Source organism: Oncorhynchus gorbuscha, linkage group LG05, assembly GCF_021184085.1.
Source record: "Oncorhynchus gorbuscha isolate QuinsamMale2020 ecotype Even-year linkage group LG05, OgorEven_v1.0, whole genome shotgun sequence".
Taxonomy (NCBI): domain Eukaryota; kingdom Metazoa; phylum Chordata; class Actinopteri; order Salmoniformes; family Salmonidae; genus Oncorhynchus; species Oncorhynchus gorbuscha.
This window is the reverse complement of record NC_060177.1, coordinates 74,396,535-74,423,924: the sequence shown is the minus strand read 5'-3', so window position 1 is coordinate 74,423,924 and position 27,390 is coordinate 74,396,535. Positions and strand designations below refer to the sequence as shown.

General features: G+C 41.6%; 2 protein-coding genes and 1 long non-coding RNA gene across 4 annotated transcripts in view; 1 reads left to right on the top strand and 2 right to left on the bottom strand.

The window, feature by feature from the left end:
- LOC124036485 (rho GTPase-activating protein 25-like) overlaps positions 1-7,263 on the bottom strand; it is a 13,934-nt gene extending 6,671 nt beyond the window's left edge. Inside the window, exons 1-2 of one of the 2 annotated variants that reach the window (XM_046351140.1) lie at positions 6,833-7,263; positions 395-494 (exon numbers count right to left, since the gene is read on the bottom strand). In XM_046351140.1, the coding sequence (XP_046207096.1) occupies positions 395-425 (31 nt within the window). In that variant the 5' untranslated portion in view covers positions 426-494; positions 6,833-7,263. The remainder of the gene's footprint in view (positions 1-394; positions 495-6,832) is intronic. The other variant, XM_046351139.1, reaches the window with a different exon arrangement.
- LOC124036488 lies at positions 1,208-23,418 on the top strand. The gene is made up of 3 exons (XR_006838913.1): positions 1,208-2,135; positions 6,845-6,917; positions 21,050-23,418. It is a non-coding gene; the product is annotated as an uncharacterized LOC124036488 (long non-coding RNA).
- On the bottom strand, positions 10,902-27,390 carry LOC124036487 (phosphatidate cytidylyltransferase 2-like). The gene is made up of 13 exons (XM_046351141.1): positions 27,004-27,390; positions 21,791-21,927; positions 21,237-21,333; positions 20,537-20,634; positions 19,965-20,104; positions 16,684-16,742; positions 15,695-15,777; positions 15,096-15,183; positions 14,894-14,962; positions 14,636-14,788; positions 13,524-13,643; positions 13,237-13,340; positions 10,902-12,848 (listed from the first exon to the last, which is right to left on the bottom strand). Exons 1-13 carry the CDS (start codon positions 27,064-27,066, stop codon positions 12,725-12,727), a joined length of 1,335 nt encoding a protein of 444 aa, XP_046207097.1. The 5' UTR covers positions 27,067-27,390; the 3' UTR covers positions 10,902-12,724.

Below are 27,390 nucleotides of genomic sequence, written 5' to 3'. Positions count from 1 at the left end.
ATTGTTCAGTGGATGGAAAGTAGCAAACAACAAATACACTGAGCCTTCAACAGTAAAGTGCACTAGAGGAAAGAGCAAATCAGGAACAATAATACAGTATGGTCTCAACTCAGCCTGGTCTCATAGACCAGACGTAATATAGTACATTTTCAAATGAGGATGATATGTTATGTTTGGTATGGTTACATAGCACAGATGGTTACTGAAGGAGGGTGGTTGGTCAGGGTGGATGGGTAGGCGTATAACCTGAACATCTGGCAAACCAAAAGTTGCTAACGTTAAGCCTGTTAGCTTTTGTAAATTTGTAACATATATTATATATAAAATAATATGAATTGTAATTCATAACACATCATACGAAATGGGTGATGAACATCCACAAATGAATACATACCATATGAAACAAGGTTGAGTAACTTGTCCATGTTTGGGTTTCTTTACCCTTTACTAAAAGGCCATCCATTGCTCAGCAACATCCTGAGTGTCTTAGTCGTCTGTGTTTGATATCAGAGGAGAACATGAGAGAGAGAAAAATAATCGTATGAAGAAAGGATGGAAATGGAGGTAAAGTTGCAGGCTACGTGTCACACCAATAACGTTTGCCTGCCAGAGTGCTTAGGCGAGCCGAGTGCAAACTGATTTTATATTTAAAATCCCACAAAAATGTCAGCAAACTGCTGAAAGATCAGCAGATGAACTGGAGATTCACATTCAGTGGGATGTGTGCAACCCAAAGTCAGTGGAGAATCTTGAGGAACTTCTTCTTTTAAAATGTTTTTTTTTTTAATGTATGCTCTTCTGATTTCATTGCTTCCGTTTGTGTTGAAAAGCTAAGAGTTAATACTGAAGAAAAAATAATATCCAATCAGGAATTTTCTTTGGTGGCCTCTGGGGAGAAAAATCTAGCTAGTTCAGTCAGCCACTGGCTAGGCTTTCAGAAGCTGGAGAGAAGGACTCTGCCATTCAATTGTATTAGACAATGGAATAAACCAATCACATTTAGACTTGGAAAGGGTGGTGTCGTTTAAAATAAAAAAGGCCTTCTGGAAGGCCTAGACATGTCACTATTGACTGGGAGCCAATAGTGAGCAGTAGCCTAGTTTTCCCATGCTTTTGTTTGACAATGGGGTGGCTGTAGCAGGTGTTATCGAGGAGGATGTCTTGGCTAATATGTTGGCATTGCCCTTATCAAGGCTAACTTTCTATGAGAAGTTAAATGTTGTGCAGAGGGTGTGGCCAACACCAGCACTGCCCTAATTGGTACATTGTGGAAAGAGCTTTGAAAGGCATTTTCAAGCTAACAATTATGAGCGCTATCCATGGATGACCCAGTGTGAGTAAACCAGGAAACTGTTCTGCTGGGATTGTCTACTCTTCAGAACCTACAAAGCGTCAAACTGGGCCAGTACTGGTTTCAAAGTCCTACCCAGTTTTACGAAGTCAACTCTGCACCACCAAGACTCAACTTCACACCTGCAAGCTACAGTGAGTTCAAAAACATTTGGGGACACAAGTGTAGACATTCAGCTTAACAAACAGCTGCGTAGAGACTCTTTCTCACAACGATGAAGTCAGGCCGAACAGGGAGATTCTGGCCAAAGTAGGCTACGTGGCACAGGATGGAGAGAGAAAGCGACGGACGGAGTGACACAGACGGTGGCACCATAGGTTGCCGGAGAGATTAGACTGATTGCAATCGAGAGCTACTGCATCATCACTGGATTGGAGAAACACTTCGAAGGCCCCTACCTAGAAGTCAGACCCTTTGGTCAAAAGGCTCTGGATGAACCTTGGCTCTCACACAGGGATGTATGAGACACAACACCCTCTGGAACGATGGACACAGACCTTTGAGGAACTTGTCAACTAGACAGAGGACCTCCTAGACCCAATAGACCCATTGAACCAGAAATAAATGTTCAAATTCTCCATCAAGCCCAGCTGTTTTACGTCAAGTTGAATAATGTTAAATGAGTGAGACTTGATTGAACTGTGCAGCACTCACAGGATTATGAAGTTCCAAATGATCTCAATGACGTCCTGAAGAAAAAGTGAATGTTGAACCCTAGTTAAATAAAGGTCAAATGAAAACCCTATGCCTATGGGCCCTGGTCAAAAGTAACGCACTGAATAAGGTAACAACTTTAGCAGTTCAAATGACAGAACACACTTGCCCCGGTCAGCTGTGTAACTGTACATTTCAATGATGTGTATATATTTCGTATGCCTAGCTATGGAATGCCATTGACTTTCATACTTTCATAGTGTACTGGTGTAAGGAAAAATACAGTAGTGATGTAGAGAAGTACAACAGGCCTTCTCACATGGTTTCTCACACACACACGTGCGCACGCACACACAAACGCACACACACACACACACACACACACACACACACACACACACACACACACACACACACACACACACACACACACACACACACACACACACACACACACACACACACACACACACACACACACACACACACACACACTAGTAGTGTGCAGGTCAGCTGTTTGTTCAACCACACCCGCCTGCAATTGCTGATAACCCATATGCAAACGCCCCACTATATGTGATAAAGTGAAAATCTGAGGCCCACACCTGATCCTAACCCGCTAATATAGAAACTGTTCTGTAGGTCACAGTCAGAGACGGCAGAAACATTTTTGGACAGGGGGTCCAGATTCTTTGTTGTTGCCTGATTTAGATGTGTTTCTGCTTATCATTTCCAACATTTTGGCAGGCTATTTGTTAGTCAACTTGTCTATAATTAGATACATGCAGCTTCTCTTCTGTCATACAGTATGTTTCCCTATTAGCCTGAATAAACACCTGCTCACCAGAATAACATCATAAATCGGTAGAATAAATTATTCAATATACTAGTTGACATCGGTAACAAAGGTCTTTAGGGAGAAAATGCTAAAAAATCTGAAAATAATTTCTGTGCAAGATTTTCAAATGACATCAGTTTGACCAGTTGTAAGGAAATAGAAAGCTGTGACTGTCTCATTTGTGTACCGCCTCATAATCATCACATAAAGACTCTTTTACCATTTCACCAAATAGTTCCCAAATATTACTTTTATGGCCTCTGTGGATCAATATGAACTTTTTCTGCCCGTTGGAGTGTAGTCTACTTGACGTGTGTACAGCTTAGGCTTATAGCTTATAGCTATGCTAGATAGCCTAAGATAATGAAAGAAAAACCTCAATGTAGCCTATAGATATAAATTGCACAAGAATGATACATTTATGGATTTTTAAGATGCAATTTTCTCTTTATTCAACCCGCCACCCACCCACCCACCCACCCACCCACCCACCCACCCACCCTTCATCACACAATATTTCATGACCCTAAACCTTCCCGCCCCGTAGATATAACCGTGGGGATGGCAGGTTATGAGTCAACCCACGCATCACTAACATATACACACACTAATGAATATATGAAATACAATAAAATATCTATGTCCATATTGTCCATTAATTTATATTGGATAGACCATATGGATAAAGAGAAAATAGCCTAATTAATGAAAAAAGGATCTAATCAAAAATGACATAATAGACAATTAACTCTGCAGCTCTTCCAACTATTGACTTTTTTTCACAACTGCCACCACAAAGACATATGACATAGTAAAATAAATAAACGGGTTCAAAATATAAAGGATATTTCATGCTGAAACCCAACGGAAATACCAAAGGTGTTCACTAAGTTGATGGGTTATATTTAGGATCATGTTTTACAGCTTTGTCATTCATTAAAAAAAATATTTAAATCATTTTATTTTGTTAATTTACTAATTTGACATGTTATGACAATTCCATGAAATCCTATATTGGTAAACTTCCAAAGTTACTGGTAATATACCCTTCCTTTGCAAGCCTACTCATAGCTACTGTTCTGGCATTTCATCAGCTTCCTGCTGAAAGCACCACAGAGCACAGAGGAAATCAAAAACGCCTTACTGCCACTGGAGTAGCAGAAACCCCCACAGCTCTGACGAAATTAGCTCTCTCCGCCTTATGGAAAAATGTGTAGAATTGCATGAGATTAGCTATAAAACTACACATTCCTCTCTGCCCCATGGCAAGATGTGTAACAGCAACATTTTATTTCGGCCTCATGGAAAAATGTGTACAATAGCATGTGAATAGCTATAAAATTGCACACTTTTTCTCTTTGGCCCTTGGCAAAATATGTAGAATTGCAGGAAATGATCTGCTAATAATGTAATAACTTTATCATTTATAATGTAATACATTGCCAATAATGTAATAAATATGCGGAATGCATAACGCCTCACACAGAACGTGCCGCAGGTCCTAATTCAGGCACTTGTCATCTCCCGTCTGGCCTACTTCAACTTGCTGTTGGCTGGGCTTATCCAGAATGCTACAGCCCGCCTAGTGTTCAACCTTCCCAAGTTCTCTCATGTCACCCCGCTCCTCCGCAACCTCCACTGGCTTCCAGTCGAAGCTCGTATCCACTACAAGACCATGGTGCTTACCTACGGAACAGCAAGAGGAACTACCCCTCCGTACCTTCAGGCTATGCTCAAACATGACACCCCAACCTGAGCACTCTGTTCTGCCTCTGGTCTCTTGGCCCTCCCACCCCGGCACCAGCTCAGCTCAGTTCAAGGTCTTCTCTGTCCTAGCACCCCAATGGTGTAACCAGCTTCCCCCTAAAGCTAGGACAGCAGAGTCCTTGCCCATCCTCCGAAAACATCTGAAACCTTACCTCTTCAAAAGTTTCTTAAATAATCCCACAGCACCCCCAATCGCACCCCCCACCCCACACACAGTTGTGAATTTAATTTTTTTTAAATATTACATCACAAAGTGGATAAAACAAAACAAGTTAATCAACAGTGTAATAATTTAAACCACTAATAACCATTCATTAATGGGATGCATATTAAGTGTTACACACTTGAACACTTTTAATTTGCATCCATTGCCACAACAGACTTGCAAAGGGTGTTACTATTGCACTTCCATTCAAACATCCAGTGTCATTAGAGAGAAAAAACAACAATAATCCATTTGAAGACACACCTTGCAATCATGTGTAGCCAAATTCTAATGATCACAATAATATTCAAGAGTTTCAAGCCTCCTTATCTCCGAGTTGACCAGGCTACTTTGACTTACAGAGTGGAGATCGAACCAGACTCATGTCAGACAGACAGACAGACAGACAGACAGGCAGGCAGACTCACCGATTCACTCACTCACAGACTGATTGACTGATTGACTGATTGACTGATTCACTCACTCACTCACTCACTCACTCACTCACTCACTCACTCACTCACTCACTCACCCACCCACACTTAACCCATAGATGTAGTAAACAGGTCAATCGAACTCGACCAAAACAATGGATTTGCCAAGGAAACGCATGGGGGAAAGGTCCGTGGGGGATATATCCAGTCTCCTCATTGCCTCCCAGCCAAATTGGCCAACATTTAGGCTGTTTATATGTGTATTTCACACTATGTTGAGGTAAAAATCAGTGTCTAATGCTTATATGGATGTCAACACCAGCACATGTTTATGTCATCGTTACCAATCAATTGCATTGACCACCACCGATTTCTGTATGCTAGCTATGCTAACCAGCTTATACGAACAGGGGTTAGCATTAGGCAGTCACTGCTTCTAAACCTGAAAAGGGACAAGTTCTACATGTTATAAAGTGAAAACAGCCAAATATATCCAAATCAGACTTAAGTAACCACATTGTGGGCCTGTTACGATGCATAAATCATGACAGATTTGACAGATATCTATTTTGTTAAATCCGATTTGTTGAATGAGTGCCAACTGGTCATTGCCTGCGTTCCATTGACTATTTTACCACATCTATCGGCCCAAAGCCAAAATCATTTTTTTAGACTACTTTCATTTATCTGCCTTTACAGTCCTCTTATGACCCTCACATATGGAAATGTTACACGTTTTCTTTTTCAAATAGTACAAGAAGCATTTTAATACAAAGTTGCCTTCATGGCTCCATTTGACATATGTTCTATAGATATGACAACATGTTGGGATTATCTGTAGTATCTAAGTGTGTCGGAATTCAAATGAGAAAAAGATGAGTATGGCCCCTCCAACATTAGTCCACTGGTTTAATGAACTGTCCAGTTATAGTCCCTTATTAATATCAAATAAGGATTCAGGAATGTGGTATGGTGTGTAGTCAGTTATTACTGAAGCATGACACTTGATATGCATTAAAAAAAGACAGTGAATTTAGTTACTGTATTTTTTTATAGGATACTGTTTTAACCCACTTCATAATATCATAATTTACTCAATAAATGATTGCCAATTTATTACATTATGCTTATTATATGATGCTGAGGTGCACCCAGTATAGCCTACTAAAACTGTAAATACAAGTATCCAAGTATTTTCACTGACTCATGTTGATGACAACTACAATATTCCACATATAGTTAGAGCATGAATGAATTTATATGGTTATGTACTGTACTTCTGTATTCACATGGACTCATGCACTGTTATAGGTGCACCGCCCCACCTGTAATCAGGTGTACGATCCTGCTGGAAGCAAAGGCCGTGGACCACAAACACTGCTAAACACACTAATTATAACCAAGTCTGAGAATAACATTGCCACAGTCAACCTCATGTTACACCCACAGGTCCAGTCTCTTTACCTAGAGGCCTGTTACACACACTTTTGTACAATGCAACTGATCATAGAACAAACCTACTTACACAAATGCAATGACACCTAAGAATAGCTTTATGTTCAGTTTAACAACCAGTAACTTACCTATTTTGGCAGTTTCAGCTTTGAGGGTGCTGAAGTCCCAGTTCCGAGGTAGCTTGAGAGACATTCTCCCTCCTTCATAGGAAAGGTCAGTGTCTCACTTCACAACACAAATGCACACACGTACTCACATACACACAGCACACACACATCCATTAAGGGTTTTGTTGTAAATCTCCTGTCTGCCAGTCACACTAAAACTGTTCTGTATCTGACTTCCTACTTCCTGTATAGATATTAATCTTTTTTTTTTTCAAAACGTTAAAACACATTGTTGCTTGTCCCTTTCTACTTCTCTGTAGATACATGTTCTGCTATTCTAATGGTCCACTGTATGTTCTCCTATCTCCATGTAGGTAATAGCATTAGGTGCTCCATGATGGAAGGTTTCAAATGACCTAAAATTCAAAAGTGTCACTAAACCATTGGTCTCCTTGCCTTCTCTCTCAGGGGAAGTGGGTTCGTTTCATGGTTGCAGTCTCTTCAAACTGTGGCAATGATGCTTACAGGCAACATACAGCCAATGAGTTCACAGACACACATTTACCTTTTTCCTTTTATTGTCATCAAACATATGAACAAGATATTTACTGAAAGACCAAACACATTTTTCTGACATTATCAAAAATGTTTCCTAAAACAAATACAATTTAACACAAATCATTCCACAATATACGATAATAAACAGAAATCATAAAATATCAATATATATCAGAGCAAAAGCAAACCAACCAGAGTAGACCCAGAGGAGAAGCGTATGCTTGAACAGCCAAACATAGCAGATCCCCAAACATTCCATAATGTCCTGGATAACTTGATAAGATTCCTAACATATTAAAATAGAGCTGTGTAATAGGACATTTCACAGGGGTGGCCTATTCTGCAGAAAATATGTCTGCTCAATATTATGATTAACCTATTGGTGAGGGAAATTCTCATTTCTGTAAGAGCAAATTGCTAAGGAGGAATAATGATCCCCATTTCCCCCATAAGAAGTTTCAAGTTAACCTTAGGAGATGGAATGTTATCGAACAGCAGTGATGCAGAAGGTATAATCTTGCTGCTTTTACATGTAAGTGCAATACTGGCAGAGGCTCAATTTAATAGACCAAGGAGGATAACACAAAAATGATCTATTTTAAACTTTAGCACACTCAAGTGGCAGCTATCCATAATACTGACATGGAACTGGCACAATACTGTTATTACCGCCAATGAAGTCCAAGGAAAATATACCACCATTCTCACTGGTTGGTTTCCAATATTCCACTTGTTGACTTCTAACAACTTCTATCAATGCCTCTATCATTTACACAGCATGATACATTACAATAGGTTCCCTCTCTTGAATGCAGCACAAAGTTACCACAGATAGTTTCCATAGACCGACATCAGCCAATATCTTCAGAACTAGCTAATGCACCTGATACCACAGCAATAAGAGATAAAATAGTGACAAACACATTAAATATGTCCTATATTGCCTGAATATTTTTCTGAACTTTAGCTAAGTAAATCTGTGAGTTATGTAAATGTAAAAACTGAAGGATATATAGATAATATAATTTCCAAAACAGCAAGATTAGTATGATATAATAATATAATATCGAAAATCAAAGGTAGGTTTAATACCAGTAGAGTATACAAGTCAACATAGTAATACAAATAAGCAAGGTAAGTTAAAGACTGACAGGATCTCAAATAATTATCACAAAAAAAAAATATAGGAAAAATGTGCTTATGGAAGTAGGCATTTCAAAGAGTAGAGCTGCATGGTTTTAGGACTGTATAGAGGTTTCACTCTATTATGCTGCCTTCCATATTAGGGTCATGTCTAGACAAGATACAGCTTTTGTCCCAAATAGTTTTTTGTTGTTGTTGCTAATCGTAACCCTACACTTTTCCTAACCTTAACCTGCTAAATGATTTATCCTAATCTGCTGGGTAAATTCTTCTAACCTGCTACGAGGTAAATTTGGACAAAAGCTGTATTCCATCTTGACAAAACCCCATCTTAGTGGAGCTACATGACATGTATGGTGAGGATGTGAAGCACAGAGAGATGATAGTGGAGGTGCAGACAGTGCAGATCACCCAATCCCAAACATACCTCTATGGCTTTTTAGTGAACAGATTTCATATGAACTCTCCTCACTGTAAGTATTAGACCCTGCATGGACATTTCATATCCTACATATTGCTTTGTCTTTTACTGTTACAGAATAGAATCACAGAATATATGTGTTAGCGATGATACTTAATCCTACATTAAAAATGTTATTGGCAGAAACTGAGGTATATTTTCATTATCGGGGTGGCAAGTAGCCTAGTGGTTACAGCATTGGACTTGTAACCAAAAGGTTGCAAGATCAAATCCCTGAGCTGACAAGTTAAAAATATGTTGTTCTGACCCTGGACAAGGCAGTTAACCCACTGTTCCTAGGCTGTCATTGAAAATAAGAATTTGTTCTTAACTGACTTACCTGGCAAAATAGAAATCTGTGTAGCTAATTATTGTTCAAGATCCAGTTGCATGAACCTTTGATTTCAAGCATTTCACTACACCTGCAAAAACATCTGCAAAATATGTGTATGCAAACAATAACATTTGATTTGGATTGATTAAGTAAGACATAGGCTCCTCCAAAAATCTAATTTCAATAATGTACCACGTTGAACATTTATCCGTCTATGAATGGCAGTGGATTCTTTACATACACAATTTGATCCCAATCTGGAGTTACAGTAGACGTATGGCATCAATGGATGATTGAGGTGATCGATTGTAAAGTAAATCAGTATTGGGTCGTACTATATGTGATTAGGCAGAGTGAAAGAGGTAACAGTTTGTAAAATATTTCAGATTTGGGCCCTATGTGATCAGGCAGAGTGCTGAGATAATCTGTATGTGGGTCAATCACAGTTTACCACAGGCCCATCTCTTTAATTAAACACATCAATCCCTCAAATTTCCCTAAGTCATATACAGATGACCCTCTGGAGCCACATTCATAAAGCATCTAAGAGTAGGAGTGCTGATCCAGGATCAGCTCCTCCCTGTCCATATAATGTACATCCACTATGCTCTTAAAGGCTAAACTGATCCTAGATCACTTATACTCTGAGGCCCTGGTTTCCCCAATGTCATATCCTTACACTCAGATTGGTCCCTGTAAATGAACATGACAAAACTGAGATCAACCAAGGACAAGAGTTCAACCATTTATGTTGGATGTGACCACAAATTGAAAGTCACTTGGTGGTGATCTCACAATGGCTACAAGTGGAAAAACATCAACAGCATTAAAAGTAGCCTAACAAAATCTGTGAGATTGTCAGTGATTTTGGTATTGTGTATTACTACTGGCTTATTATGAGCCGTCCTCCCCTCAGCAGCCTCGCGTTACTGATTGTTCGCAACCCACAGGGATGTGTAACGACGGCAACTATCTGTGAGTGTGTCTGCATCCTAAATGGCACCCTATTCCCTTTATAGTGCACTACTTTTGACCAGGGCACATAGTGCTCTAGTCTCAAGTAATACACTACACTGAGTGTACCAAACATTAGGAACACCTTCCTAATATTGAGTCGTATCCTTCACTACAGTCCCATAGCTTTGGACACTGAACAGACAGCATGATCCCTTCACCCCACCATCCTGGTGTTTTCTATGCAACACTCTAACAGTTGAACAAATCTGCCTCTTAGGGGCCGTTTACAAACATATATTATACCAGCAGGGCAGGTAACAAAAGAGATAACGCCTGGTGGCCATTAGTAACTATCTATTCATCCATTACAATAACTGATGTAAACAACATGGATGGTGTCCCATCTCACATTCCTATCAGAACCTCAACAGTGGCAGTCAGAGCCAGAAATAAAGAGGGCATATAGTGTATAGCATTTATAGAGATCTATATATAAACACTGTACCAAGTTTGGACACACCTTCTCATTCCAGGGTTTTTCTTAATTTTTTGGGATGAGTTGAACCACAGTGTGAAGGAAAAGCAGCCAACAAGTGCTCAGCATGTGGGAACTCCTTCAAGACATTTGGAAAAGCATTCCTCATGAAGCTGGTTGAGAGAATGCCAAGAGTGTGCAAAGCTGTCAAGGCAAAGGGTGGCTACTTTGAAGAATTTGCTTAACACTTTTTGGGTTACTACATGTTTCCATATGTGTTATTCTGCAATCTAGAAAATAGGAAAATGAAGGAAAAATCCTTGAATGAGTAAGTGTGTCCAAACTTTTGACTGGTACTTTATATAAAACTCTGGTGGCTGTCATCCAGCGTGAACTGAAAGGACCCTTCACACATCGTCATCTCTGATAACGGAACTTGATTGGAAAATAAATAACCACAGCTGAAACCCTGATGTCCAACTCCCACACCAAAAGGAGATCACAATAGATTTAAATTAAGTTTAACATTAAGGCAGACCATTATGTAGTAGAATATTACATGGCAATGAAATATATTGTAAAATACATTCCTATACTATTCCTTTTGTCATTTTACACTTTCAAACATGTATTCTATTGCTCCTAGGGAATGTTTTACTAACCTCCATTTTGTAGCAATAATGATAGTCAATAATCCTGTCAAATCCAGTGGTGTTTTTCCCCCAATTTAGACAGTCCACTTCCTAGAACGGTGTGGCTGGGTGTGAATGAAGCTACAGGTGAAGCATGTGTCTACAATGGCACTCTGTTCCCTACATCAGGGTTCCCTAACTGGAGGCTCGCTAGCTGAATTTGTCCCATGGGCAAAAAATGTTTTTGGGGGGCATATGACTTAAAACACCAGCAAATCAGTGATTTTAATTTTGGAAATATATGTGATCTTATACAAATGTAAGCAAGGTTTTAAATTATTATGTTTTAGTCAAATATTATTTCTGCTTGGGCTTCTTGCGGTCAATTTGCAGTCTACAGATGATTTGTAATTATCTTCCGGTCCCCTGACCAGCCGCGCCTGAATCTTATTGATGATGCCTGGGCACATAGGGCTCTGGTCAGAAGTAGTGCACTATGTAGGAAATAGGGTACCATTTGGGACGCACTCCATGGTAACAGAGACAGAAACACACAGATATGCAGCATGACGTGCCAATAGCAGAGTGAACCTCTACCGGGTAAAATTCACATTGACTAACTATACAAAACAGGGATACAATGGAAGATTTCAATGTAAAAACTCAACCACACATATTATGTAATAGGTGGGGTGGCAGGGTAGTCTAGTGGTTAGAACATTGGACTAGTAACCAAAAGGTTACAAGATCAAATCCCCGAGCTGACAAGGTAAAAATCTGTCATTCTGCCCCTGAACAAGGCAGTTAACCCACTGTTCCTAGGCAGTCATTGAAAATAAGAGTTTGTTCTTAACTGACTTGCCTAGTTAAATAAAAGGTAAAATAAACAATTATAAATACAAACAATTATTACGATGAATGAAGCAAATAAAATTGTGGCAGATGAAGAGGACGATACAGTGTGACTATTTTGAGCAGTGCATTAAAACACAAATAAAATATATGTACCATAAAATATTCACACACATGTATACCTGACCTCATTGTGGTACACAGATCAAGTGGCATCACTGTGTTGTAGATACTATAGCTAACAAATTTACTCACAAAAACAACCTGAAGCACTGACAAAGGAAAACAGTTTAGGACACACTTTCTTTCATACTATATACACTCCCTCCCTCTGTCACACAGAAAATTGAATAACCCAAAGAATTTAGTTACTTTCTCAGATGTGTTCTTGCTCATACGAGCACCACACTTCTTCTCCCACACCTCCAGGGCTTTCTGGTGCCAGGCGCTGCCCTCCTCTCTATGTGCCCAGTAGGGTGACCTTGGGCTGACCGTGGGAGCCCTAGGCTACATCCTCCAGCAGACCCCTCTCTATCAAGTGGCTCTTTAAAGAGTTGAAGATGTTGAGCTGCTGGTCCAAACGCAGGGCTAAAAGCTGCTGAACCACCTTAGCAGGGTTAGGGCCCCTGAAGAGAGATTACACAATGGATTATTGATATACATACAGGGTGACATTTTGACAGCACAAATACGCCGTTAGTCAATTTGCTTGAGGCTGTACCTCATGTCTTCATGCAATAGGTAGAACATTGCTGTCGTTTGAGCCCATGGGACAGAGAAGATTACTAACTGAGTCGCTCTGGATAAGATTGTCTGCTAAATGACTAGAATAACATTAAAAAAGTTAAATGAATCACATACTGTAAAAGCCTTCAAGAATCACTTCCTCTTTAGCAATGCATTATTTTCATCAATCAACACACTGTCAGCCAAAAGCAGTTAAGACTGGCTCCTCTCTCTCTATGCACCACTGGCTACTCTCTTTATAAACAACGGGGTGTTCTAGAACGTTACCTGATGAAGCTGGCGATGTAGACATTGACGAACGTGGCCATGAGGTACTGGCAGTCGAAGCGGTCCATGATGCCACCGTGACCAGGGATGGTGTTGGCAAAGTCCTGGAACAACAACAAAAATAGAAATCTTGTGTTTCTCTCCATGGGCTGATATTTCTGTTCCACGGGACTGCCGTGCAGCTTTGAGGGAACATTGATCAGGAGCCCTGCCAACTGAGAGGCCACTCAATTCTAGTGAGTCCACCAGGTCCAGTGACAACAGGAGTCTCTTCTCCTCATACCCACCTTGATCTTAAAGGCCCTCTTGAAGCCGCTGGCAAAGAAGCCTCCGAAGGGTCCCATGAGGGAGGCAAAGGCAGAGAGGGAGATGCTGTGAATCTGGAATGGGTAGAGGCGCACTGTGGGCTAGAGAGAGAGAGGACAAGAGGGAGAGACAGAAGGGGAAGAGGGAGAGAGAGAGGATGACTACAGTCTCACATACAGTCAAACAGTTTCTTAACAAAGAGGAGAAACAATGACAAAAGGATTTAGGATATCAAAGCAGACTTCCAGACATAGACCAGCCAGGTCAGAAACAGAGACCAGCCAGCCAGCGGTCAGAAACAGACCAGCCAGCCAGATATCAGAAACAGAGACCAGCCAGCCAGAGATCAAACAGAGACCAGCCAGCCAGCGAGAGATCAGAAACAGAGCCCAGCCAGCCAGCCAGAGATCAGAAACAGAGCCCAGCCAGCCAGAGATCAGAAACAGAGCCCCGCCAGCCAGCAAGAGATCAGAAACAGAGCCCCGCCAGCCAGCCAGAGATCAGAAACAGAGCCCCGCCAGCCAGCAAGAGATCAGAAACAGAGCCCAGCCAGCCAGAGATCAGAAACAGAGCCCAGCCAGCCAGCCAGCCAGAGATCAGAAACAGAGCCCAGCCAGCCAGCCAGCCAGAGATCAGAAACAGAGCCCAGCCAGCCAGCCAGCCAGAGATCAGAAACAGAGCCCAGCCAGCCAGCCAGAGATCAGAAACAGAGCCCAGCCAGCCAGCCAGAGATCAGAAACAGAGCCCAGCCAGCCAGCCAGAGATCAGAAACAGAGCCCAGCCAGCCAGCCAGAGATCAGAAACAGAGCCCAGCCAGCCAGCCAGAGATCAGAGAGCCCAGCCAGCCAGCCAGAGATCAGAAACAGAGCCCCGCCAGCCAGCAAGAGATCAGAAACAGAGCCCAGCCAGCCAGCAAGAGATCAGAAACAGAGCCCAGCCAGCCAGAGATCAGAAACAGAGATCCACCAGCCAGAGAGATCAGAGACCCACCAGCAATCAATCAGAAACAGACCCGCCAGCCAGCCAGAAAGACAGATCAGAAACAGAGACCAGCCAGCCACACAATCAAACAGAGGGGACAGATCCGACTCACCCATCCAGTGAGGGACTCGAGGGTGGCCGGCAGGGCATAGTCCTGTAGCTGGAACAGATCAGAGGGCACACAGTCCACCTCAAAACTGTTATGGTCGCTGTTGAACTCCACTGGACACACAAAGAAGCTGTAGCCTGCCATCACATAGGACAACTGGAGAGAGAGAGAGAGAGGAGGGACAGAAGCAGAGAATAAAATAATAGGACTTGTGGGGAATTTGAAAGGAAACTTTTGCAGTTAGCTATGGCCGTGTCCTACCAGGATCCCAAACACAACAGTAGAAAAGAATCCGCCGATGAATCCTTCCCAGGTCTTCTTAGGAGACAGCTGTAGAGTACACAATCAGGACGTTGACACAGTACAGGGTGTTACCAATGGTATCCTTTGTACCAAATATCAAATGAACGATCCAAACTTCAGAAAATGCTACATACAGTAGTGGTGTAACAGTCTTGCTAACCTTAATGAGTGGAGTACGTCCAAAGAAGAAGCCAAACATGTAGGCCATGATGTCATTGCAGATCACACAGGAGATGGGCACGATGAACCTAGACGAGAAGGAGAGAGGTACTGGTATCAACACCTGGGGTGTATTCAGTGGGGTGTATAAAGCAGACATATGTATTTACTCTGAAGAGACAGAGCAGGTCTCTTCAACATAGTACATTTCTACCTGAACGTTCTGAAATGTTGTCGACTCCTGAATAAGCTTCAGATGTAGACCACCCTAATGCACTTGTCATTTGCATCACATGGTTGTAGGACAAGTCGTAATTACATCAGAGACTTTTCAACCTGCAATAAGTCCTCCCATTGTACAGCATGGAGACACTGGGCTAAGTGAAGACACTCCCATGCCCTAACTTGACAGAACAGATCCACTGGGTGTATCCCAAATTACACCTTATTCCCTATATAGTATACTACGTTGACCATGGTCCACAGGGCACTAAAAGTAGTGCACTATATAGGGAATAGAGTGCCATTTAGGTCACACCCAATGTCTGACTGAATTTGCCCTCTTATTGAATTTGAGTGAGTGACAGAGACATTTCTTACCAGATCATTCCCTCAAACAGGTTGTGGATGATGAGGTGGGACTGGGTCACTACGATCAGCAGAGTTACATGAGTCCAGCCAAACTGACAGGAAGGAAGGAAATTCATTTTCAGAAAGCTTAATTGTCCCAACATTTTTAATAAGTGATAAAGGAACATAGCTACCCCAAAGTGGCCAGAACACTGCAGTATATTTAAGTAATAAGACCCGAGGAGGTTTGGTATATGGCCAATATGCCACAACTAAGGACTGTTCTAAGGCACAACGCAACGCGGAGTGCCTGGATACAGCCCTTAGAGACGGAATATTGGACATATACCACAAACTCTCGAGGTGCCTTATTGCTATTATAAACTGGTTACCAATGTAAATAGAACAGTAATTTCTTGCCATACCGTGGTATAGTCTGATATAACATGGCTTTTAGCATTCAGGGCTCGAACCACCCAGTTTATAATTATTCATAGCACACTTTGTTTGTAATTTAGCATTAATGCTGTAAATGGCATTTTGCACAGAACAATCCTTACTGATAACAGGGCAATGATGACCAAGTTCTCTTTGCAACAACACAAACATATCCTTGAGGAGTGCTGAGACCTCAGCCCAGTCAGTGACATTTTGTCCACAACACTGAGTAAATGAGTTTTACTGCAGTATGCGGTGCTCTCAGTGGTATGTTACTGGGGTGTGTGTTTCCTAGCAGCGCTCAGCAATGTCACTGCCCTACATGGTCAATCCAGAGCCCAAAACAGAGCCACAGACAGTCAGTGTCGGTGTCTGTGTTTGACAAAGGCTGTAGCAGATCGGAATAGGGGCCTCATCTATATCCTGGAAAGGACCCAGATCACTGCTGGTGGGATTCCATGTTTCTGGGCCAGGCCCCTTCAATAATGAAGTAGCAGCCCAGAGGGTTCATAATACAGTACATACACACACACTATGCTACCCAACACATGCATGCGCGCACCACACACACACACACACACCATATAGAACTGCAGACGATAGTGTTTCTTCACCAGGCTCAGCACGAACATGCAGAAACCTGCACAACACAGAACAGAGGAAACAAGTCAACAAAGAGTAAATCAATTTGAATTCAATCTCTTTTTCACAGCACCCCATATGATTTGAACGAAACCTTCCATACATTTCTTCCCATTGTATAAGTGGTCAGAAAGTGACATTTTGGACCTGAATGCCAAAACACTACAGAGTTAAAAGGTGCTGAAAGTTGACCCATTTTGCATACCCCACCATACCAAGACACATCCATGTCTTCATCACTGGAAAAGATAAACGTTTGAGATTGATATAATTAAAAATCTTACAAACAGGGTTGTCAAACTATTTTCTCATTTCTGGGGAAAAAAATATTTTAACAAAAAGTATATAATTTAACGTTGATTATCTAATATTTATAATTTTCACATTTTGTAGCTTAGACCTTATTTGACATCATCTAAGGTTTTAGTGTTGTGCCCACCATTAGTTGAGTCAACATGCTCTTGAATACAGGGGTGGGTGTCATGTTTTGGCTGATAACATTTCAAATGTATTCCCATTTTAACTTTCAAACGATACCACAAAGATGGGTTGAGGTCCACACATCAGATAAATGTTAACTTGGATGGGAATATCGGTTGTTTTCAATAATACAGTCAATCCTATTAAAATCATAGAAATATAAATAATAGAACAGACATGACCATTTAAGTTGACATTAGACGTTGGGTGGACCGGCGGTCATCTTTGTGGTTGTAATTAAAAGTTCAAATTTCAATGGTGTACCAGCTAAATTGCAGTGGTCGACAGGTCAAGGTCCATTCTATGAATTATATTTATATAATTGAAATGACACCCATCCTGTATTCAAGAGCATGTTGTGTCTCAACCGATGGCAGGGAAAATATAAAAACCTCAGATGATGCAAAATAGGGTCTATGCTACAACATACTGTATGAAAATAAGAAAACAATCTGAGGTCTGAGGTAAAAAAAAAAAAATCAAATTATTAAAAATATATGTTTTTCTTTCAAGAAATAATCAAATAGTTTGATATCATTTTTAAGCTTACAGTGTTGTCAAACTCAACCATTTATCTTTTCCAGTGATGAAGACAGATGCCTCATTGTATGGTATGCAAAATGGGTGAACTTTGAGCACCGTCTATCTCCTGAATGTTTTGGCATTCAGGTCCAAACGGTCACTTTCTGACCATTTATTCCATGGGCAAACATGAATGAAAGGTTTAGTTTTAAATTAAAAGTGATTGAATTCAAATGGATTCACACCAAAGCATTTTTGGGTCAGACAGGTTTTAGAAGCTATTATTGTCATTCTTTGTTTTAAAACTGAGGACCAGCAACTGCATCATTGTAGTCATCCAAGCCATGTTCAATCAAACTCAATCACAATCTCTAGTGACATAAATTATGATTTGGTTTTGGGTTCAGAGGTTAAAAGCCTGCTAAAGTCAGTAACAGATTAAAAACACAATCACATGAATGCGCTGCATGTAAGTCTTGATTTCTTACACTTCCAATAATTATATCAATCCCCAAGGCTGGATCAAAGCAGAGTAAGAAGACGCCCTTGTGAGTAAGATGCTTTTATCGAATCTAACAAATTAGATAAAGCAGTCAGGTCAATAATTCAGTTAGGACAATTTGGACACCAGAATATTTCTACATCCATCCAATCCACATCAATTTGTTACACATGCTTCATCAGAGCACAACAATGCTAGCTTGGTACCAGATCAGTTTGTGCTGTCTTGCCAGCTTCTATGGTCATTGTAGTCACTGTATTATACTTCTGCTAAACTGTTTATCCTATTCTACTGAGTCATTTACTTTATGTTCGTAAACTTACCTTTCATTATTTCCTATTGTTGTTGCGTTGTCAAGAAGGAACCTGCAAGTGAGCATTTTGTTGGACAGTGTATACCATATGTGCATCCCGCACATATGACGAAGAATACTTGAAACTTGGCCTGATGAACAGATCTGGAACCAGGCTAGAACAAAGCACACAGTGTTCTGATTTATCTTTATATAACTACTTATAGATTCTGTGAAACTCCGCTCCTTCTACATTATCTGTCATTGGGGACACGACCCATTACCTTAAATGGCCCTTAAGATGGCCCTATTACCTTAAAAGAGATGGCCCTATTACTTTAAAAGAGATGGCCCTATTACCTTAAAAGAGATGGCCCTATTACCTTAAAAGAGATGGCCCTATTACCTTAAAAGAGATGGCCCTATTACCTTAAAAGAGATGGCCCTATTACTTTAAAAGAGATGGCCCTATTACCTTAAAAGAGATGGCCCTATTACCTTAAAAGAGATGGCCCTATTACCTTAAAAGAGATGGCCCTATTACCTTAAAAGAGATGGCCCTATTACCTTAAAAGAGATGGCCCTATTACCTTAAAAGAGATGGCCCTATTACCTTAAAAGAGATGGCCCTATTACCTTAAAAGAGATGGCCCTATTACTTTAAAAGAGATGGCCCTATTACTTTAAAAGAGATGGCCCTATTACTTTAAAAGAGATGGCCCTATTACTTTAAAAGAGATGGCCCTATTACTTTAAAAGAGATGGCCCTATTACCTTAAAAGAGATGGCCCTATTACCTTAAAAGAGATGGCCCTATTACTTTAAAAGAGATGGCCCTATTACCTTAAAAGAGATGGCCCTATTACCTTAAAAGCCTTTCCCTGCCAACACTTCTCCAGTAAACAACCCGGCCCTGTTTTGAAATGTACCCTAAGGGAGGTATGAATGAAGGAGGGATAGATGGGTATTAACTTTCCTCTTTCACCTTGAGCCACAGAGTCGAGGTATGATCATACAGTCACACAGAAACATCAGACATTTAGCGAGTGCTACCTTCACCACATCCTGCTGCCATGAACTGCCACTGCTGCACTGGTTGACTGAAAGAGGGAGGGTGTGGGGTTTCCTTCTGAAGCTTTTATAATTAAAAAAAACTTGTACCAAACCCTTTGTCAGGTAAAAACTGATTAAAAATGAAGAAGCTCCAACTAAAACACTAAACGTTCAAAAGAGGACTCCCCTTTCTCCCTCCCTCACTCTCCCTGGCTCTGTCTCACTCTCAATACTCTAAAATTGCTTCTTTATCACCAATAGGAAAAAGCACTAGATCGGTTTCCATCTGTCCTTGCCAGGTCAGTGATCATGAAGGAAAAGACATGAAAAAAGGAAGTTAGTCAGAACTTTTGAGACAGCCTGCATCTCACCTGTGAGGTACAGAGCGAAGGAGATGAGGCGGTGGTATTTGCTGAGGATGCGCAGCGGCTCCTCCCTCTGCACCAGATTAAAGAAGTAGTCTGTCACCGTTTCTCCGTAGAAGAAGTAGTTCACACAGAGCAGGAAGTACCTGACAGCGGGAGGAGAGGAGGGGAGGGAGAGGAGGAAGATGAAGGGAGGAAGAGGGGAGCAAGGGGTGAGGTCAGAACTATTATAACAGACTGAACATTCACTAGGCAACCTTTTCTGGAAAACCTGGAGCAATGGTGAACTTTTGGAGATGCAATATTCAAGTTATGAAGAACTGTACAAGTTATGATGTTTTATAATAACGAAATAGTATGTTAGCTCTGGTGTAAAAACTACAAATAGCATCACCACTACATGTAACATGATATAGTTTCTCTCTGCTAACTGGGTAAACATCACCATACCAACAAACCTCAGGAAGTCTGCAATGAAATAAAACATGCAACTCATTATCTCGGGTCAACAAACAGTTAGTTGCAGTATAACATTAAACACAGACATAAAATTGTGTGTGTGCGCACGCGCATCTCACCAACTCAACGTTCTGAACCAGGGCAGGTGGTAGGAGTGGTACACACTGTAACCGATGTGGATGATCTCCTGGAAGCATTTGATCTGCACACACAGCACCTGTAGAGAAAGATATTCCATTATTACGTTGAACAGGTCTGTAATAAATGACTGAGGATTGCCATTGACTGTCTGGGTTTTGGTATCAACTACATGGTATTCCCCTACCACACTTCACATTTGATATCACCCAGAAAACAGTATCTGGATGATTCCTTGTTGCTCATCTCCATCTCATTTAATCAGACATTTTGGTTCAATGTTCTTGTGTTGTGACTCTATAAAGAGTTTTTGTGTTCTCTGTTCACTTCCTGCAGCAAGCTTTCTCCCTACCAGCAGGTAGTAAAGCAGAGAAGAGTCTGTTATTTCCACTGAGCTACACTCTGAGCCTAAATCCATTAAGGACACAGACAGACAGCCGGCCCCAATTCAATCCCTTACCCTCTCTTTCGTTCCTAACCTTTTGTTTCCGCAGATCTGTAAGGTATGTACGCAATATGGTGGAAGCTCCATCACTGGACTGCATATACCTATCCTGAGACTGCAGATCTGGCAAAAGAGGAGTTCGGACCAAGGGAGACGGGTAGGGAGCGATTTGGGATCGGCTAACAAACTGACTGACAGACAGAAGGCTTATGGAAAGGAGGATGAGGATCACTCACAATCAGCATGAGCACCATGGGACCCAGATATATGATGATGAAGAAGAAGGAGATCATGGCCAGAGTCAGGATCCCTCGCACCCACCAGTTCTTCCATCTGAGAACACACACACAGTTAATCCCCATATACAGTGTGTAAGGAAAAGGTGAACAATAAGCATCCATATCAGTTGTCTGTGTGCCCAGTTGTCTGTGTGCTGGGCAATACATTCCTGAAGAATGTCAATATAGGCCTACACAGATCAATAGTTATATTGAGCATAGCAGATGGTATTTCATTAGCATTCAATAATCCCCATGTCTGAATAACAGGATGTTGTTAGGATGGAGGACCAAACCAAAGATAGTAAATAAAAAAATCTAGATGTTGGTTGTGTCCCAAATGGCACTCTATTCCCTATAGGCCTAGTGGCACTACTTTTGACCAGATACTTATGGGACACAGATATTACGTTTTGTAAATAGGTGATATTTCCCTTGTTCCAAACCGGAGGTTGTGATTACCATAAGAAAATAGTCAATTAAAAAAGAATATATATGTTGGAAGTGTTTACCGTGAGGACAGTCCAGATAGGGCTTTATTGAGAACCTCAGGGGTGTCATCAGCAGGGACAGGCACCTCCGGGAGCCCTGTATCAGGCTTGGTCTCGCTTTCAGACACCCCCTCTGCTTTCCCCTCATTCTCAGATCCCTACAGAGAGAGAAAGAGAGAGCGGGGAGAGAGAGAGAGGGGGGAGATAGAGAGACAGACACAGATATAGATAGAGTTAGTCATACAATGTAAACAAACACAGCTAGCCCCCTATGAGGAATGCTCCCCCACTTCCTTTCCGGGTCTATTTTATGTCAGTGAACAACATTGTGAGAGCAAGCTTGTAGTGCTTTTCCGCTTTGGTGTTAGGATAGTCTGTCTGATAAATATACGGCTGATGGTGACAGAGTAATCAACATATTTCATGGTGTCTGCCCCCTTGATACTGTCTGAAAGCGGATGACCCTCTGCTTTCCAAGGTAACAAAATGTGTCATTAGACATTGCAGACTGCTGTGCTGTCATCGTGGTCTCTCCCCCCTAGCTCTACCAAAATTGCACTGTTGTGTCACCTAACCTCCTATTAACACAACAGATAGCTGTTAGCCTACACTGCCTGTCTCGGTTGACAACACACATACTGTGTACACACATATAGCAGTAGGCCTAGCTATCAAGCTGATGGAACCCTCAGGCTTGCTGGTTCCCATTTCCTATCAGGCAGGATGCCCTGGATAAAAATAGCCCCTCCTTCCACACTCCTGTTACTGAAGAGACCCCTTTCATGTTCCGTGGGAGGCAAGGAGCAGCACTACACTACCCACACCTCGTTTTGTTTTTGTCTCTGGTCACATTATCAGAATCAAGAGATTTATTCAACCATGTTAAATAAGTAATGTAGGCCTATGCAATTTCCTTCTACCTTATCAACTACGCTACCACAATAATAGACATGCACATGCAGTCATACATACTATACACAACAAACAAGGGTCAGTGCTATCCGGGATCCTTGGGATGTCCCTAACCTTACCCCATTGAAATGTAAAAGGTTAGGGTAGGGGTTAACATCCAACAAACATGCCATTTCCTTTGGGTATAAATAAGCTGGATCTATTTTCCAGTGTCCTTAGGCTGTCACAATTTGACTTATATAACCATTCTTCAAACTTTCTGAGAGCAAGCCGAGTCAACTTTGGCTCAAATGATTTCAACTCAAAAACATTTTGTAGGCACAAGACAGAGACACTAAGTTATCCATGGAGAATTGATGATGCACCTGCAGGCACGGTCCTTCTACAGTGATGTCTGACAGAATCAAACTACAGAGCGCCACGGCCCTATACCACCAGCACAACACAGCTGCATGATGAAACCTGCCTAACCGAACGTAGCAGGAGTAGACAGACGCCAGAGCGGAGTCGTCAACCAGAAACATCCGCTTTCTGCCAACGTCGCTAAGGGGGGCACCAGGCTGGCAATCACTGATCAAAAACCAAGACGCAAAGGCCTACATTCTGAGGCGGGAATGCAAGTCAAAGTGGACTTGGAGGGGGGAACACAGCATGTATTTTACGGACCCTGAAACTAGTAAAGCCCCACAGTGGAGCCTGTGTGATGGATGAGGAGAGCAAATGCAACACAACAAAGCAGGTGGACACTTTTAATTAGAGCTCATAAAATACTTTAAAATGTTGGGCTGCACTGACTGGTTTGTGTTTTTACTTTACCTTTTATAATGGTATTTGAACGTTTGGTTTGTTAAATGTGATACGTCGTGTGTAACGTCCATTTTTATAGTTTACTCCGCTAAGTGAGTCATCTCTCTTCGCGCTCCCTCTCCATGCTGCTTTCCACACAGACCTATCCCCGAACCTGGCACTCAAAGACCGCATTTATTGTTGCCCGCCACGAGACACTTGCGTTCAGTCTTCATGGTTAACGCAGCACATGAAACAATGTTGACGACTACGATGCGGTTTTCACTTTGCTTCTGTAACAGTATTGCTTCCGTCCCTCTCCTCGCCCCTACCTGGGCTCGGACCCTCTGCACACACCAATTGACACCCTCGAAGCATTGTTACCTATCGCTCCACAAATGTCGCGGCCCATGCAGAGCAATATAAACAACTACGTCAAGATCTCAGAGCCAGTGATGTCACCGGTTGAAACGCTATTAGCGCGCACCCCATTAACTAGCTAGCCATTTGACACCGGTTACACTTCTGAATATAAATACACTAGTGTTCTATAATTACACTATTAGTTTGTTTATTTTCTTAGCAAGTTATGGCTAAGTTGTGTTAATTGCTAACGCCAAATCGCTAGTTAGCTGGCTCCACTGGAACAAAAGGAGCGACCCACAGGAGCAACCAGGGTCAAGCGCTCTGCTCAAGGGCATGTCGACAGATCTCCCACCAAGTCAAATCAGGGTCCCAAACCAGCGACCTATCAGCCCAAGCTCCCAGCCATCCAAGATCAGCCACAGTTCCCTGAGAACTACCGCCCCCTCAATTAAAAAAAAAAATATATATTATTTTTAAAACTCCCTCCACTCCTTCCTAACTCTTCTCAAACATCTCATTCCAAAATCATGGGCATTAATATGGAGTTGGTCCTACCTTTGCTGCTATAACAGCCTCCACTCTTCTGGGAAGGCTTTCCACTAGATGTTGGAACATTGCTGCAGGGACTTACTTCCATTCAGCCACAAGAGCATTAGTGAGGTTGGGCGATTAGGCCTGGCTCGCAGTCGGCATTCCAATTCATCCCAAAGGTGTTCGATGGGGTTGAAGTCAGGGCTTTCTGTGCAGGCCACTAAAGTTCTTCCACACCGATAGACAAAGCATTTCTGTATGAACCTCGCTTTGTGCACGGAGACATTGTCATGCTGAAAAAGGAAAGGGCCTTCCCCAAAATGTTGCCACAAAGTTGGAAGCACAGGATCGTCTTAAGACATCATTGTATGCTGTAGGACTAAGATTCCCCTTCACTGGAACTAAGGGGCCTAGCCCGAATCATGAAAAACACCCCAGACCATTATTCCTCATCCACCACACTTTACAATTGGCACTATGCAGTCGGGCAAGTAGCGTTCTCCTGGCATCCACCAAACCCAGATTTGTCCGTCGGACTGCCAGACAGTCAGGCGTGATTAATCGATCCTGAGAACGTGTATCCACTGCTCCAGAGTCCAATGACAGCAAGCTTTACACCACTCCAACCAAAGCTTGGCATTGCGCATGGTGATATTAGGCTTGTGTGCAACTGCTAGGCCATGGAAACCCATTCCATGAAGCTCCATGAAGCGGACGTTGCTTTCAGCTGCAGTTTGTAAATCGGTAATGAGTGTTGCAACCGAGGACAGACTATTTTTACGTGCTACAGCACTTAGCAGTCCCATTCTGTGAGCTTGTGTGGCCTACCACTTCGAGGCTGAGCCGTTGTTGCTCCTAGACGTTTCCACTTCACAATAACAGCACTTACAGTTGACAGGGGCAGGGCAGAAATTTGACAAACTGACATGTTGGAAAGGTGGCATCGTATGACGGCGCCACATTGAAAGTCACTGAGCTCTTCAGTAAGGCCATTCTACTGCCAATGTTTGTCTATGGAGATTGCATAGCTGTGTTTGATTTTATTCACCTGTCAGCAACAGGTGTGGCGGAAATAGCTGAATCCACAAATTTGAACGGATGGCTACATTATATATATAAATAGATAGATGTGTACTCTCTCCCTTGTTATTGCTAGCTTCAACTGATTCAAACCCATCCTGTGCCCAGTCAAACCCATTCTTCTCCCTTAACCAATTACCTGACTCCTTCTGAAAATATTCAACTTTTCCAAGCCAAACTCTATTTTTAGCCTCCTTAAAGAGACATGCTTAGCTCTGTAGTCCCTCCCCTCCATTTCAAACACCACTGCCATCCCACATGAATATGTTAGCTACATGAAGTAGCTAAGTGAAAACATTTAATGTAGCTAAAGATTATAGGGTCCCCTATGAAACACTGACCAAGACTTTGGTTCCTACCCTGTCACAATAACTCCTCCCTGGAATTTTAATTTGTTGTCATATCAAACAGCACTATATTCAAAGTGCCCACTATTATCTTCTAACTATAGAATTAGAATAATCATACGTTTTTCCATGATTCCAACAGTTTAAACTAAATCACAATTCAAATCGTGGTTAACATTTGGTTAAAAACAAGGCCAAGATTTTTTTGCCAATATCGTGCAACCCTACGTGTCAGTGTGGAAATTATCTCAAAAGAGTGCAGGAAATGCAGAAATTTATCAAAATGCAGAAAATTATTTTGGGTTGAAGTTTAATTGAACATTATAAAACAATCAGGGTGGAGAGAGACCTGTTAAAATAACTTAGAATGTATGTGTTGCCACCCACTACTCAAAGCAAATATATCACTTTTATTATCCAAAACATAAAATACCATCATTTGAAAAATACTGTGACATAATATTTTGACCATATTGCCCATCCCTAATTTAAATGTAAAGTAACTCGGTTTTTTATTCAAAACAGCCCACAACTGGCATCATACATACTAACTATAAATTTAGGCAGTGATGGTGATCTGTCGGTATTTGTATGTGGCTTGAAATGTGTATGTGGGTTGTCCTTCTTGCAGAGTTGATTGGCCATGGCCATTTCAATTCATCCTACCTCATGAGTTGAAATCCAATTCATACGTTTGAAAACTAGCCAGAGTTTATGACTAATACATGATTAAGTTAATTGAATAGAAACATCTACTTAAAAAGTGTGTTGCCCTGGCCACACAGTAAATGCACAACGCCAATGTTCAGTTGACTGGGGAGTAGGCAGAGAGGAATAGCTATACTTCTTGTTACTTTCAATGACAAGCTAGAGACAAACGTTAGATATAGATAGCTAGTTTAACCACCAATGGTATCTTGTAAATGTGTGCCATTCATGCCAGAGCTAATGTTAGCAGCAAGTCAGTATACAATTTGTTAGCGTGCTAGCTATGTTTTGCTAGCAAGCAAACTAGCGCAAATTAAATTGTAAACGTTCGACGTGGCTAGCTAACTATCCTGTCTTGTACGCTATTACAGCTAAATAATACTTATTATCCTAGTCACAATCATAATGTGTGGCATGATGTCCCATCTAGTGGGCCTTGGCTAGCTAACGGGTTTGTTCCAAATGGCAGTCCATAACCACTCCGTAGTACCGTAGGCTAGCTACCTTGTCTTCGGATTGTTGATATAGGTCGTTTTCAGTCGTTCCCCGGTGCCGTAGCTCTGTCATTTCTGCAACTCGTGTCCCAGCTACTACAGAGGGTGAGTGTATGTGACACAGGGTTGTTACAGTTTACCAGCTAGCTTGCTAAACAACAAAATACGACTGTTTCGTTCGACATAAATTATTCTTGTTAACCCCAGATGATTCACGTCCCTCTCACTGGGTTTCCACTAGATATTACACCCACAAAGTCTAAATGATCATATCTATATCGTAAAAATGTATGAAAACAAAAATGTGCAGTTTGGTCTTAGTCCAAGGTTAGGTTTAGGCTTACTGTTAGCAGTGTGTTTAGGTTTAAAATACACATTTAAGAAGAGCAATTGAGCA